This window comes from Brassica napus, chromosome A1 (genome assembly GCF_020379485.1).
Source record: "Brassica napus cultivar Da-Ae chromosome A1, Da-Ae, whole genome shotgun sequence".
NCBI lineage: Eukaryota > Viridiplantae > Streptophyta > Magnoliopsida > Brassicales > Brassicaceae > Brassica > Brassica napus.
This window is the reverse complement of record NC_063434.1, coordinates 26216140-26230859: the sequence shown is the minus strand read 5'-3', so window position 1 is coordinate 26230859 and position 14720 is coordinate 26216140. Positions and strand designations below refer to the sequence as shown.

General features: G+C 33.5%; 4 protein-coding genes across 5 annotated transcripts; 3 read left to right on the top strand and 1 right to left on the bottom strand.

Moving 5' to 3' along the window:
* The first annotated feature begins 255 nt into the window (after positions 1-255).
* On the top strand, positions 256-1591 carry LOC106349502 (stem-specific protein TSJT1-like). The gene is made up of 3 exons (XM_048739239.1): positions 256-518; positions 844-1208; positions 1286-1591. Exons 1-3 carry the CDS (start codon positions 313-315, stop codon positions 1474-1476), a joined length of 762 nt encoding a protein of 253 aa, XP_048595196.1. The 5' UTR covers positions 256-312; the 3' UTR covers positions 1477-1591.
* Positions 1583-3248, bottom strand: LOC106349498 (ribosome biogenesis protein BRX1 homolog 2). The gene is made up of 7 exons (XM_013789477.3): positions 2844-3248; positions 2680-2758; positions 2472-2596; positions 2298-2399; positions 2134-2202; positions 1953-2051; positions 1583-1869 (listed from the first exon to the last, which is right to left on the bottom strand). Exons 1-7 carry the CDS (start codon positions 3186-3188, stop codon positions 1732-1734), a joined length of 957 nt encoding a protein of 318 aa, XP_013644931.1. The 5' UTR covers positions 3189-3248; the 3' UTR covers positions 1583-1731.
* A 2738-nt stretch (positions 3249-5986) lies between these two features.
* Positions 5987-7044, top strand: LOC106367935. The gene is made up of 4 exons (XM_013807808.2): positions 5987-6093; positions 6182-6314; positions 6477-6580; positions 6669-7044. Exons 1-4 carry the CDS (start codon positions 5987-5989, stop codon positions 7042-7044), a joined length of 720 nt encoding a protein of 239 aa, XP_013663262.2.
* A 3967-nt stretch (positions 7045-11011) lies between these two features.
* Positions 11012-12335, top strand: LOC106349514 (NAC domain-containing protein 55-like). Of its 2 annotated transcripts, XM_048739204.1 has the most exons (4): positions 11012-11296; positions 11386-11499; positions 11569-11654; positions 11737-12335. In XM_048739204.1, exons 1-4 carry the CDS (start codon positions 11116-11118, stop codon positions 12238-12240), a joined length of 885 nt encoding a protein of 294 aa, XP_048595161.1. In that variant the 5' UTR covers positions 11012-11115; the 3' UTR covers positions 12241-12335. The 2 variants fall into 2 exon arrangements, with proteins under 2 accessions (XP_048595161.1, XP_013644954.2); XM_013789500.3 differs by having other exon boundaries at positions 11386-11654.
* The last annotated feature ends 2385 nt before the right edge of the window (positions 12336-14720 follow it).

Sequence of the window (14720 nt, the reverse complement as noted above, 5' to 3'; positions counted from 1 at the left end):
ACTTTTCAAACGTAGCACGTTAAGAGATCATATCATTCCAAAGATAGCCTGTCTGATTAAACAATCTAAATAAATTGTTGGGTTTACAAGTTTATTTACTAGATTCTGAAAAAAAAAGACAGATGATTATAGAATAAATTAAGAAAAAGAAACGGATAAGAACACGTCGGACAGGTCAGAGAATCAGAGATGGGTCTTATCCAAAACTAAAATCCAAGTCAGCATCACGTAGAATCACCCCATATAAATACTCTCTTACATCAAAACACTTTCTCCTCATTACAACAACAAAAGATTCAAACTTTGATCAAAATGTTGGCAATATTTCAGAAAGCGTTTGCTCACCCACCAGAGGAACTCAACAGCCCGGCGTCCCATTTCTCCGGCAAAACCCCAAAACTTCCCGGTGAAACTCTCTCCGACTTCCTCTCACTCCACAAGGACACCGCTTTCTCCATGAACTTCGGCCACTCCGCCGTCTTAGCTTACTCCCGCCCCAACAACTCTCTTCGCCAGAGGTATACATATACTCACTCCGTTTCACTAATAAGAGTAGCATTTTACATTTTTAATACAGATTAAAATATAATTAAAATGTATTTATGTTTTTAATAAATACATTTATCTTACCAATAGTTTAAATTATTTATAAATTAATGTAATTTGTAATTAATATTAAGTTCAAAATAGCTATAAATTGCAATGAAATTTTAAAGTGAAATTTTTTATATAACAATAAAAAAATGTTAAAATTACTCTCTTTGAAAGACAGAGAATATCATATATACACACATATCATAGATTCAGATTCAGACATGTTGGTTCTGACAATCTGTGTTTCAGGTTGTTCTGTGGGATAGACGGAGTCTACTGTATGTTTCTTGGTACATTGAGCAATCTCTGCACGTTGAACCGGCAGTACGGACTCACAGGGAAGAACACGAGCGAGGCCATGTTTGTGATCGAAGCTTACCGAACACTCCGTGACCGTGGTCCTTACCCAGCAGATCAAGTCCTTAGAGGTCTCGAAGGAAGCTACGCCTTTGTCGTCTACGATACTCAGACCTCCTCTGTTTTCTCAGCTTTGAGCTCTGATGGAGAAGAGAGCCTCTACTGGGGAATCTCCGGAGATGGATCTGTTGTGATGTCTGATGATGTGAAGATCATAAAGCAAGGATGTGCTAAATCATTTGCTCCTTTCCCTACTGGTAAGGCAAAGGACACAAAAGCTTGTGATATAAGAAACAACATTTGAGAGTCTGATGTTTGTGTGATTTTGTTGTAGGGTGTATGTTTCACAGTGAGACAGGGCTTAAGAGCTTTGAACATCCGAAGAATAATATGAAGGCGATGCCGAGGATTGACAGTGAAGGTGTGATATGTGGAGCTAACTTCAAAGTGGATGCTTGTTCTAAGATTAGTGCCATCCCTAGGAGAGGAAGTGAAGCTAACTGGGCTCTCGCTAATTCGCGTTGATCTCTTCTTCTAATTGGTTCAGTTCTCTGAGTTATTCTTTTGTCCTGTTGCATTTTCCTTTTATTTTGTGTAAATAGACATCAATAAAGAAGCAAAGGCATTTTTATATTGCAAATAATGAACTCTTTACTCGTTGAAATTGTTAATTCCATGAAAAAGAAGTACACATTTTGATCCATGAGAGGGAGAGAAGAAAACAGAACAAGGAACAGTAGAGACAAAGAATGTGAAGTTTATGACTTGATTGAACTTTGATCATTCATCATCCTTCCACATGTCAGCAAACTCATCAGGCTCCAATGGGTTGGAGAGTTCATGCCTCTTTCTTCTTGTTTTTGCCTTTATTTTCTTTGCAAACTTCCCAGCTTTATTCCTTTTCTCCAATGCTCGGATCTGACAGAACAAAAATAAATTAGCATAACATTTCATATGATTAAAATGTGCATTAGTAAAATGTGACGAGAGAAGCCAAGTACCTGGTTAGGAGATACGTAGAATGGGTTCTCGTATAGTGTTGGACCTCCAAAGCTGCCTCCAAATATCTTAATCGGATTTAAACAAAACCTTGGACCAACCTGTCAACAAAATTATATTTCAATCAGAACCAACTAATAAGAATAACGCAAAATGCTGTTACTAATAATCATATCCATGTACCTCCACAAGAGTCATTTTATCAAGACCACCTCTTGCAACCTTGTCAGCCTCGTTATGAGGCACAGATATCTACAATGTGATAATAAAAACAGACCTTCACTTAGCTAACTCAAGCTTAAAAAAAAAGGAAATGATCTCTGAGATGGTAATAATGTTAAGCCAACCTGGTAATTACGGAACCATATATGGTCATCCACAATTGAGAAAGCAAACACATGGTCATGGTACGGTTTTGACTTTCTATGTTCCTTAGGGATTCCAAAAACCTGCAAGAGACAGGAAAAAAAAAAACTAGTTAGAATGTCAAAACTCTAAAGGCATAAACAACCAAAACTAACCTGTGTTAACATCTCTTTCAAAAGTTTCCAGTGTACATCTTTATCAAAATTGGATGAGAAGGTCAAGAGAGGGCGTGACCCTTTCAGATGATTTCCAGTGAGTTTCAGCTCCTCCATTGTGTGAACTACACCATATTCAGAATCATCAGAGATGATCAAAACATAAGCTAAAATATGCTAAGTGTACGAGGAGCTGGAGAGACATTACCAGCATTAACCAAGAACTTAACAGAGGGCCCACTAGGAGACTTGACCATCCACATGTAAAGATCTTTATGCTTCCTACACTGAACACCAAAACAAACAAACACATACCAACACCTTCAGTTTCATGATTATGGAACTCAGGTATTAAAAAGATGGAAGCTTTACCTCGAAGAACAAACAAGAAGAAGAGCCCTTAAGCTCAACAAGCTCATTAAGAGTAGCACCTTTACTGCTCTTAGCTTCCACCTTACTATCCTTCTTACAATGAGGCAGAAGCGACACCATGTTCAGCATCAGATGCCTATACCTGAAACTGATCCTTCGGGAGCAAGTAACGAGAACCTTCTCTTTATTCCTGAACCCAGACGCTGCCTTGGCTTTAGATTCCTCAGCATCTTCGTTCTTGTCTTTCCAACCTAATAGAGTCCTTTTGGGTCTCTCCGCAGCTGAGTCGTCTTTCTTCGCCGGCGCCGCCGCTTCGGTCTCGCTGTGCTTTCTCTTCCTCCCCATTTGTTTTTTTTGTTCTTTCTATTTGCGTAAACAGCAGCTAAATTATATTTTAGGGTTTTAGGACAGAAGTCAAACATACGGGACAAGCTGCTTTAGCTTGTTTGACGATCAGAACGGCAACGTTTTGATGTTATTATTAGATGGGCCGAAATTTTAATGGACCGAAAGTTACACAAGAAATGGGCATGTAAAAGGCCCACAAAGTGTTCACCCAATCAGTAGTAATAGATTAAAGGGATTAAACATCTATCTCTTTATTCTGATCTTTCTTTCCCATCGACGTAGCAAGTAGCAACTAAGATAATAACAGTTTTTTTTTTTTTTGGTAAAATAAGATAAGATAGATAGATATTGTTAATTTATTAAACCGACATAGATATCGTAGCAAGTAGCAACTAAGATAATAACAGTTGACGGTAAATGTTGTTAATTTATTAAACCGACACAGTTGGTCATCCCCTCTCATGCCCCTATATCTCATTACTTAGCCGGCTGTTCACAAGTCATAACTATCTATTTGCTATGAACGTATGTTACTTTTTACTTATACTTTATTATTGAAAAGTTTGTACTAAGAAGGAAAGTTTTTTGCATATTAATCAATTCGAAAAGTATGAATCATTCATATTCACTGTGCACTTTACAAAAATCCACTTATTATCTTCAAGAATCCAATAGTATAGAATATAGAAGATTGAAACTATACAGACAATAGAAAAAGTCATCTACGGGTATTTAAGTTTTTCATCAATTATTTCAAACTGCTTGTATTTTAACTCGCTAACTACATAATTTAAACCATAAACCAAATTAAATTGATTTAGTCTAAACCAAAATCAAATATTCGTATTTTTCTTTCCTTGAATATGTTAATTAATGTAAAAAAATTAATATTTTCCTAATTACATAATTTTTTAACTTGCGAGGAATGTTTATATAAATTTTCATATCTTATTTGAACCGGAGATAAGTATAGAAATATTTAAAGTGATCGCTTAACGAATGTAATCCTTCTATTCTATTAAGACAGACTTTTTAGAAAAAAAATTGTTTCACAAAGATGTTCTTTTGTGTTTTTTATGAAAAATTGTAAACTTTAAGAAAATTAATTGATTTTATTGAATTACTATTGGTTAAAAGTTATTGAAAATTAAAAATTAGAGAAAATGATATATTTATTATAGTAGTTTAATGTATTTTTTTAATATGCGTGAAAATACTAAAAAATCTATTATTTTGGAACGAATGGAGTAATATATAGCTTGTGAACAATGTTTTAGCTTTGACTAAGGTAATCTGAAGATAGCTTGCTTACAAAGTTTAGATATAAGTTTCCTTAGGTTCCGAATGGTAACGTTCGTTCCGCACTGCACCGTAGTCAACAATACCAAAAATCTCTACATATATCATATATCTATACGTTTTTATAACTGTCAAAACCGCACTACAGTCAAACCGTTTGTCCCGCACCGCTCAATCCGATGTTACCAAACCTTAATCTTTTATGTTTGTAGTTATTGTTTTCTCAATATTTTTTATGATTAAATACGTTCTTTTAATTTGTGATATTATAAGTATGCAAATATCGAATAATTATTTACATGACTATCAATATTAAAAACATGATTAGTATTTAAAGTGATTTTGATGGGTTGTTGTTGGCAAACGAATTGTTCATTAGCAGCAATTAATGTGGGGTTTCGATATGATAATATAGTTGTGGGTTTTGGTTTTAAATATTAAGTGTAAATGAATATAGTAAATTAATCAGTCCAAAATTTATTTTATATTGTTGTATTTTTTATGTAATAATTGTATCTTCATAGATATTTTTTTTTAGATATTTTATCCTACGGAAAGTGCGTATTACTACTACCTATTAGTTACTCCCTCCGTTTTTTTATATATGACGCTTTAGAATTATGCACATAGATTAAAAAATATTTAATTTCTAAATAAAAACATTATTAATTGTTTACCTAACCACAATTTAACCAATAATAAAATAGAAACTATAATATCATTGGTCATCTAGCATTAATTAGTCATAAATTTTACATAGAAAATTAAAAACGTCAAATAATTTGGAACAAAAAAATTCCTCTAAAACGTCATATATAAAAAAACAAAGGGAGTATTAGTTAAGTATAGTGACAAAAAAATTTAAAAAGATATATGTTCTTTTTGTGGAGATGTATCATTTAAATTTATGTTTCTTTTTTAGAAATGTATATATGTATATCTTTATATGACCACTAATTTCATTAAGTCTCTTAAGAGTTAGATATAACAAATATTTAAAGATACAGTAAGAAATTTTCTTAAAGTGTTTTGGAAATAGATGCTTAGCTTCATTGCAATGTCAGAAGATCCATGTATTGAAAATATTTTAATAATTTTTTGAAGTTTCTATTTACACAAATTGTGGGAAGATGAAGCTAAGCATCTATCTTTATATGGATTTTTTTAAATTTTCAATTAGTTAATAAAACATGTATTGAAAATTAGATCTTTTTGAAACAATTTTTTTCTCTAGACTATGTAATTTTATGAAACAGACGGAGTATTTGGATTTTCACATTCTTTTTCTTGTTGGTCCAACAAGAGTATTTTCACATTCCATATTGGAAAAGAAAAGTCGTGTTTCCCAGATTTAGTACCATAAATAAATCATAATACTAAATAGCTTTCCACTTTATAAGTGTAATTATATAATCGATTTTATTTTCTGTAGATACATTAACATCTCATTATTATATCTGTCTTTAAAAAAAATGCTCTTTCAACCTTCCAACAAAATGAAGGAAACGGGGTGTGCCAAGAATAAAGAACCGAAGCCTGGATGCTTTCGTAATGTTTTTGCTGTTTGGTTTCCTTCTTCAAGATGCCGACAAGCTTCAAAGTGGTAAGAAACTTAGTTTACTTACGTTAAACGATAAAGGGTTTTGTTTATTGTTAAGTGTTGATTAATCTGCTGTCTTTCTTATTTGTAGCAAACTCCATATCCAGAGTCTGCAATGTTCCGTCAAGATTCATCGGAGACGAAGAGACTGTATGGTTAAACAGTCCCGGTCTGATGTCGCTAAGCTCCTTGATAGCGATCGCTTACAGGAAGCACGTCGTAAGGTATGTAATCTCATGCTGATACACGAGGTTTTGGAGGTCCAGTACCAATATTTCACTTGATTATATATACCACTTTTAGTCACCATTTAAGTATTCTTATTTGATCCATATCTTGAGGATCACTAGTTGTCTTATCTGACAATTAAATTTTCCATACCATAGACGAGGCAAATCTATGAGGACGAGAAAATGTTATCAGCTTATGATCAAGTCGACTACTTCTGCACATCTATATTACAGAATTTTTCTCCTTTGGACCGTCAAAGGTTAGTTGTTCCATGACTTGTGACACACGGTACCATTTAAAAACTTGAATGGTTCCCTAACCCTAATTACTTATGTTTATCTCTCCAGCGATGTCCATCTCTTACCAGAAGAAACTAAAGAAGCAATGGCCGGACTGATATTTGCTGCATCAAGAATCGGCGAGCTTAAGGAGCTGCAAATCATAAGGAGCTTGTTTGTTGAAAGATTTGGGCTTGGGTTTGACAAAGATTGTGTAGATTTGCGTCCAGGACACTTGGTGAGTTCGGAGATAGTGAAGATTCTAGAGACGAAGTATTCGAGAGATGCATTTACTCCAGAGAACCTGTTGGGAATTTTCCAAAACAACCAAACCAACAGTACCACTACTAATGTGGATTCACTAACTGAAGATTCAGCTTCACGTAATGATCATGGCATTGCCCGTTCTGATACAGCGAAAAAGAGAAACCAAAGGAAGTTATGAAGAAGAATTCAAAGTTTCTGGATCGCTCATCGTTTATGAGGTAGAAGTTTGATTGTGATTTGTAGTATGGGTTTGATGTTCTTATTAAGATTCTTCTTGTGTTTTTTTTGTTCAATTTAAGAAAACAAAATTATCTTTTCATTTTTACATTGTTAGCTATAATTATAATTTTATATGTTTTTATTCTCCAAATTATTTGGACTAGTGTTTGTATTATCATCATCTTATACTATGTCTCTTGTGGACACACCAATAACGGTGTTTGGTTTATCATGTATGCGCATTTGCATCTCGATCTCATCTGCATATACGGTGCCGTATGTTCTGTATATATAGTAGTGTCCTTTCCATTGGACGTAGATTTTGCTATGACTGAGTTTCTTGAGAATTGAAACATTTGTTTGGTCTTGATGAAAAAAGGACTTGATGAGGAGTTTTATGATGAGCTCGGAGGAGATGAAGATGGGCTATTTGGACTTTCGACATTTAATTCCTTTATTATAGTCTAAACCCATTTACAGTATACGTAATGGCAATTTTATTGTTGAAGAAACTTATCTTTACGATGCATTTTGAAAATTGGAGTTGTGTCAATCATCTTCTATCATGCTAAAATAAAATAACTCTATTATAAAGTTAGATTTGCTTCAATGGTTTACTCCAAATATAAAGTAAAAAAAAAATATTATTCTATATTTTTTTATATTATAAAGTAATTCTATTGTAAATTAAACCATTAGAAAAAACTTAATTCTATAATAGAATTATTTTATTTTAGAATGAAATATAAAAAAAAAAATTGTGTAATTGTGAGATAGCACGTTGCTGAAATGAAGTAATTGTCAAAGATCTATATTTGGCTTTTTCTTCTTTTATATTTTGCTTTATTATAGAGTAACTCTATTGTAGGGAAACAAATTCGTTATTACCCTACAATATATTCTTTAGTAATATATATATTTCAACCAAACAAAACTATATATTTCTAAATCAACCTTTATGATAAGATAAAGTTCGATAAATAAGGGGTTTGATCTCTAATGTTCATCTTCATCCTTGGATTCCTTGTTTCGTTTCTTTTTAAGAATATGAAAAATGTATAATATGAGGGATTTGAGAGTGTGAGTCTGTTCCACATTTCCAGTAGTAGAAATGTTTGGACGGATACGTTAGCAAAAACATGTAGAATCAGAGGCGTGCTATTTTTAACCGTGTTTCCCGAAGAAACATCATATCTGACCATAACATGATCCAGTAAAATGGATAGTTGACAAAAAGAAGAAGAAAAGATGTAATATGCACAACTTGGTACCTTCAATATGATGCATGTATATTTCCAACTTGAGGAGAATGTTAATTAGCTTTATAGGGTGTAGAATATTTATCGATGTACCTTTTGATCTGGATTAGATACTTTGATTAATCTTTGTTGTTTGCTATCACTAAGTTAATAATTTGAATTCATGCATATTCACTACTGCTTTAAATCTGTTCCCATAAAGAAAAGTATAAAAAAAAACATTTTTCACTTTTAATCATATAAAATTATTCTTTGTTTAGCTTAATTAGAAATTATATAAGTTCTTTGCCTATATAAAAAGCAATTAGATAAGACCTATTCGATTTAAGAACGCTCGTCGCTTTTATCAGCTGAGATATGTCATATATTGGATTATGCTTATGGATGGAGCTCATATATACTTCTATATGCTCCAGATGAGCCACTTCTATATGATAAAACATAATTAAAAACAAAAAAAAATGAAACGTAAAGCAGCATCACAGATTGAGTTCAAATTTCACTTTGAGTATTGTAACTTTTCGTGGAGATAGAGATCAATCTACCGACTCAACAGCCAAACAAAAAAAAGTATGAAATTCCTTATAATATACTCCCTCCGTTTCACAAAGATAAATTTTGTAGTATTTTCACACATATTAAAAAAAAACACATTAAATTACCATAATAAATGTATCGTTTTCTATAATTTTCAATTTTTAATAACTTTTAATCAATAATAGTTCAGTAAAATCAATTAATTTTCTTGAAGTTTACAGTTTTATCATAAAAACACACAAAAAATACATCTTTCTAAAATAATTTTTTTTCTAAAAAGTCTATCATTAAGGAACGGAAGGAGTATAAAACAAACAAAAATTTGGGAAATTTATTAAGGATATATTGGTGTTGTCATTGTTTATTTAACCAGCCATTACTTACATCCACACGTAAGAGCACCTACAATGGAGGTTTTTAAGGAAGGATTCTTTAAAAAAACCTAAAAAATAAATAAAAGAAAACAAAAGGCTAACAGACATGGATTTTTAAAACAAAGTTTTTAAAATTGGTAAGAACCTCTAAAGTATCATTTTCTTATTAGCTCATTTTGTGTGTGTCTCTCTCTCTCCTTTGCTTTTTTTTTCTTTGTTGTCTTTTTCTGTCTTAAGAACTTTAAAAAGGTTTTACCATTAGAGATGACAAATTACAAAAAATTTAAACTTCACAAATTATAAAATTTACAGTTAAATTAATCATTACTCGTGATGGGTTCTAATCATTGGAGATAGTCTAAGAGGTTGCAACCTATACCATCTTGAAATCCACGTCATCGGATTCTTTATGCAGTGTTTTCTTTTTGCCTAATTTCCAGTGTGTACACATTAAGTTATATGCATGACACTCACGTTATGCTATATGCATGATCTCATCGTGAAAACGAGAAACCATATTCGAAGAGAAACAACTTTGACCAGTCCATTCTCTATCATTAGGTGGATCTTATTCGAAGAGAAACAATGTCAATGGAACTAATTTACACTAGATGCGCCGTGACACGAAAGCTTTTTAGTAAAAGAAACCCGGCCAATTCATTAATTCTTCTATTCGCTTGAATTATTTATAGCATCATGTACTTGTGAATACAAGATTCTAATAAAATAAAACTTTGATAGTTATTTGTTTTCAGTTTTCACATACATATTTCATATATAAGTGAATCTAGTGTTAAGAAAATCATGAAAGACAAGCCACATAATTTTCTAAGAGAAAAAAAGCTATTCAAGATACATATGTTCTCCTTTTTTCTTTTAAACCTAACACCCTAGTAGTAAAATTCTTGTTAATTGGTTTCGGATAATTTGCTCGGACCTATATTACAAACTGACCTGATGTTGCAGTCAACCAAAAATTTTACAATCTGATTAATAAAACATTAGAGAAAAATGGAGAGTCTGCATCATTAGCTTGTGTTTAGTGTTCGTCTTTCTCTCATCCGTAATGGCTTTTTGACGAGGAAAATATCTCGCCTAACTCAACCTATAATCGCAAAGCACATGTCAATTCGTCGTAGTTTAATCCGTATGAAAATGTTCTACATCTTACCATCTCGTGAACTCGCACCCCGTCATTCACTTACACGTGTCTTTTCTTCTTGACTAAATAAAATAATTTGGCACACACCCATTAAAAAGGAAGTAGAATCCTTTGTACTTTTCGTATATTGTCAGAGAAATATAACGCGTAAATTACAGGAAAATAAAATCTTAAACAATCAGCTAATCTTGATTTTGAATGTGTGAATATTGAATATTGATCCAGAACATAAATAAAACATTTGGGAAAACGGTAAAAATCATTCAAGGCGGCTACAGTCACACGCACGTACACACAAAGTAATAAATTAAATTGTCAGTAATACAAAGTATTAGTATTATTTTTTTTGGTCAAAGTAATACTAATACGTAAAAATATAATCAACTTTCTTGGATAGGTTTCTGGTTCAACGAACCCATGGGATGGCATAAATCACGACGCTCAAATTGATCCACGTTTCATGATAAACCCAAAGATATGGGACACATATTGAGGCTGCACGTTAACGAAGATTAGGCGGCGGTGTTGAATCTCTCTACGTATATTATATATATATACATATGCACTCCCAAGTAGCAGAGTTTCAAAATCTTGAATGTGAAAAATACACAAAACAAAACAAAAAAACAAGAAAGTTCAACGCCGTATCAGAAAGGTGTAGATACTTTATTTGTCCGAGAGAATATAAAGAAAAGAGAATGGGTATCCAAGAACTCGACCCGTTGGCCCAACTAAGTTTACCACCGGGCTTCCGGTTTTACCCGACGGACGAAGAGTTGATGGTTGAATATCTATGCAGAAAAGCCGCCGGTCATGACTTCTCTCTCCAGCTCATAGCCGAGATCGATCTTTATAAGTTCGACGCGTGGGTCTTACCGAGTACGTTGCCTTAACCAGCTTGGTTTAACCCAAAGAGTCTATTTATAGGTAGATGTAATTTATCTAATTCTTGTTGTTTGGTTTTGTAGGTAAGGCGTTATTCGGGGAAAAAGAATGGTATTTCTTCAGCCCGAGGGATAGGAAATATCCTAACGGGTCGAGACCTAACCGGGTTGCCGGGTCAGGTTACTGGAAAGCCACCGGTACGGATAAGGTTATATTGACTGAGGGAAGAAGAGTTGGGATCAAGAAAGCTTTGGTGTTTTATGTAGGAAAAGCACCAAAAGGCACCAAAACTAATTGGATCATGCATGAGTACCGTCTCATCGAACCCTCCCGTAGATATGGAAGCACCAAGGTACGTAAACTCAAAAAAAAAATATACTAAATTAGTTTGTTTTGTTTATTTAATATCATTTAGAAAATATATTTTTTCACAGCTTGATGATTGGGTTTTATGCCGAATATACAAGAAGCAATCAAGCGCACAGAAACAGGTTTATAGTAATCCAATGACAAGTGGAAGAGAATACAGCAACAATGATTCGTCGACGTCATCTTCCTCTCATCAATATAATGATGTTCTCGAGTCGTTACATGAGATCGATAACAGAAGTTTGGGATTTGCGGCCGGTTCATCAAACGCACCTCCTCACCATAGTCATAGACCGAGCTTAATCGAACAGAAAACCGGGTTTCTTAATTTAGCTAGGGAACCAAGCTTTGACTGGCCAAGCTATGGTGGGCATAACTCGGTCCCTGAACTTACACCGAGTCATAATGTTCCTCGTCTCCGTTACGGCGACGGTGGTGGTTATTTTCAAAGTGTCAAGACAAATGAAGAAGACAATAAGACGCAGCAACAAGCTGAGGGTTTCAGTGCTGACCCGGTAAACGGATTCGGGTACTCGGATGAACAACAGGATGCTTTCGGGTTTATTTAATTGTGTAACGGTGACATAAGACGATTTATTTTTGTGTATCAGTATCAGATTAATTAAGTAATATAGTGATATAGTGTAGAAGAATTGTAAATTGTGGGGGGGGGGGGGGGGGGGGGGGGGGGGGGGGGTGGGGTGTTAGGCGTAGGTTCCACTTGCATATCATTTGTACTCAAAGATACAATTTTCCAACCTTCTGATTTTTATAAAACAGATTACGATATTTGATAATTGGTCGACAAACAATAACGATAACACAAGAAACCGCGTGACCGTTTCACTTCTTTTATGCCAAAAAGTGGTGATGGATCGTTTCATTATAACTTATCCAAGCTATTTCAGCAACAATAACACATTTTAGCGACGACATCCGGGACACAAAAATTTGGGAGATATACGACAAATCCTTAATTAATACTAACACTTAAAAAACTTTCTTCCTATAAATTTCAAGCGTTATTCATAAACATATATATATCCATGAACTAGTAACTAACAAACGAACATGTAGATGGGTATCTTTCATCGTTTGTTATAAACGCCGTCAAAATAAACAATAGATGATTTGTTATCTTTCGCTGACGCTAACAATAGCTAGAGTACATGACCAAATTCATATCTTCATCAGTGATGATGTCTAGCCTAAACCACTAGTATATCTCTTGTACTAGGAAAAAAAAACTATTTATATGACATAAAACAATTTAGCACGAGATACTTGTGCATATATTTATGTACAATGAAATTTACCAAGATGCAATGTTTGAAGTAGTCATGTACAGCTGTAGCCTGTAGGCCGTAAAGCTTAAAGCTAATGTTCAAAATTTGTTAGATAAACTGTGTATATCGAAATAGATGTGTACTGTTAAATGGGAATAGGATAGTGATGGTATCTTAAAGACCAATTGAAAAAAAAAGAGACCAATTGGAGTTTGGAGATAAGATCGGTCTGTTTGGATTCTCCCGAAATTGCACGTGTGGTTCAACGTGGGCAGCTTCTTTGACCATCATGGAATAATTTCTTTTCCTAAAATAGTAACGGTTAACGCCGTACAAGTCTCAAACAAAAAGTAATGCTTTTACTCGTCTACGCTGATTTTCTTCTTCTTTTCTTGAAAAACAAAATCTGGAATCCCTAGGCGTAAACTAAATTTATGCAGATTTTCTCATTATCATGATAATTGATAACTACATTTTATTAATTTTTCTAAGTAATCAAGTAATTTAGTGAAATATGAAAAACAAAACCAATCTACATACAAATATCCATTCAGTTGAATTTTATGGAGTACATAGACTTTAATTTTTTTTTTTGGAAATGGAAATTTTGAAGTTTTAAAGGGGCAAAAGGATAATTGTCTTAAAAGAAATTGAGGTATACACATATAAAATTGAGCAAACTAATTTTCTAAAGATTGTGTAATCCACAGATATATATCATTTCTCATTCAAATGAAGTCGAAAGTATACACTAGAAGAAAACACAGAACATTTTGACGAACTTTTCTACGGCAGAGAAATTCGTCGAAATTTTCTGACGAATTTCTGACCGAATACCGACGAAATGCATATTTTTCCTTTCGTCGGAAATGTCCGATGAAACTCCGACAAAACAAACGTTGTCGGAAATTTCGACGCAATTCCGACCACAATCCGAGGAAAAAAAATATATGTTACGCAATCTTTTTAGATGTTTTGAATTTTTCGTATTGGTCGAAATTTTGTCAGTATACCGACGAAATTCCAATGAAAATTATTTAGCCGTTCGGTTTCTACGGAATTCCGACGAATCTTGACCGTTAAAACGTTTTGACGGATTTTTGACGGTATTCCGTCGATTATGTTGACAACTTTCCTTTATAAATACATGCTCTCTCTCATTCCCCTCATTCCCCTCATTCACACTTCATTCTCTCTTCACTTTCTTTACTACAAATCCAAAACAAAAATAAATCATGTCTTATGGAAATTATTATCGTTCTTAGATGGATAAACTTCATTTGGATCCAAACACCAAGTTGCTTACAGAAGAATACACAGAAGGTGTTAGAAAATTCATGAGGCTTGTTCAACAACAACCGGAAGCAAATACCGATATGTTAAAATGTCTCTGCTCTTCCTGCAATAATAATCAGATTTTAATGGAATGGGATGTTTGGACTCATTTATATATGAGAGGATTTACACAGAATTATAAGGTTTGGTATCTTTATGGGGAAAATGGTTATGAATATGGTAGTACTAGCGAACCTCAGTCTGTTGATAGGTTAGAAGAACCAATAACGGATGTAGATTATGGTGTATGTACTGAGCAAATGCTAAATGATCATTATAGAGGGAAAAAACCCAATGCAGAATCGAGGAGATTTTTTGATATGTTGAATGCAGGAAAACAGCCTTTGTATAATGGTTGTAGAGATGGTCATTCACCCTTATCATCCGCAACTAGATTGATGGGCATTAAGACATTTTATAATTTGGTT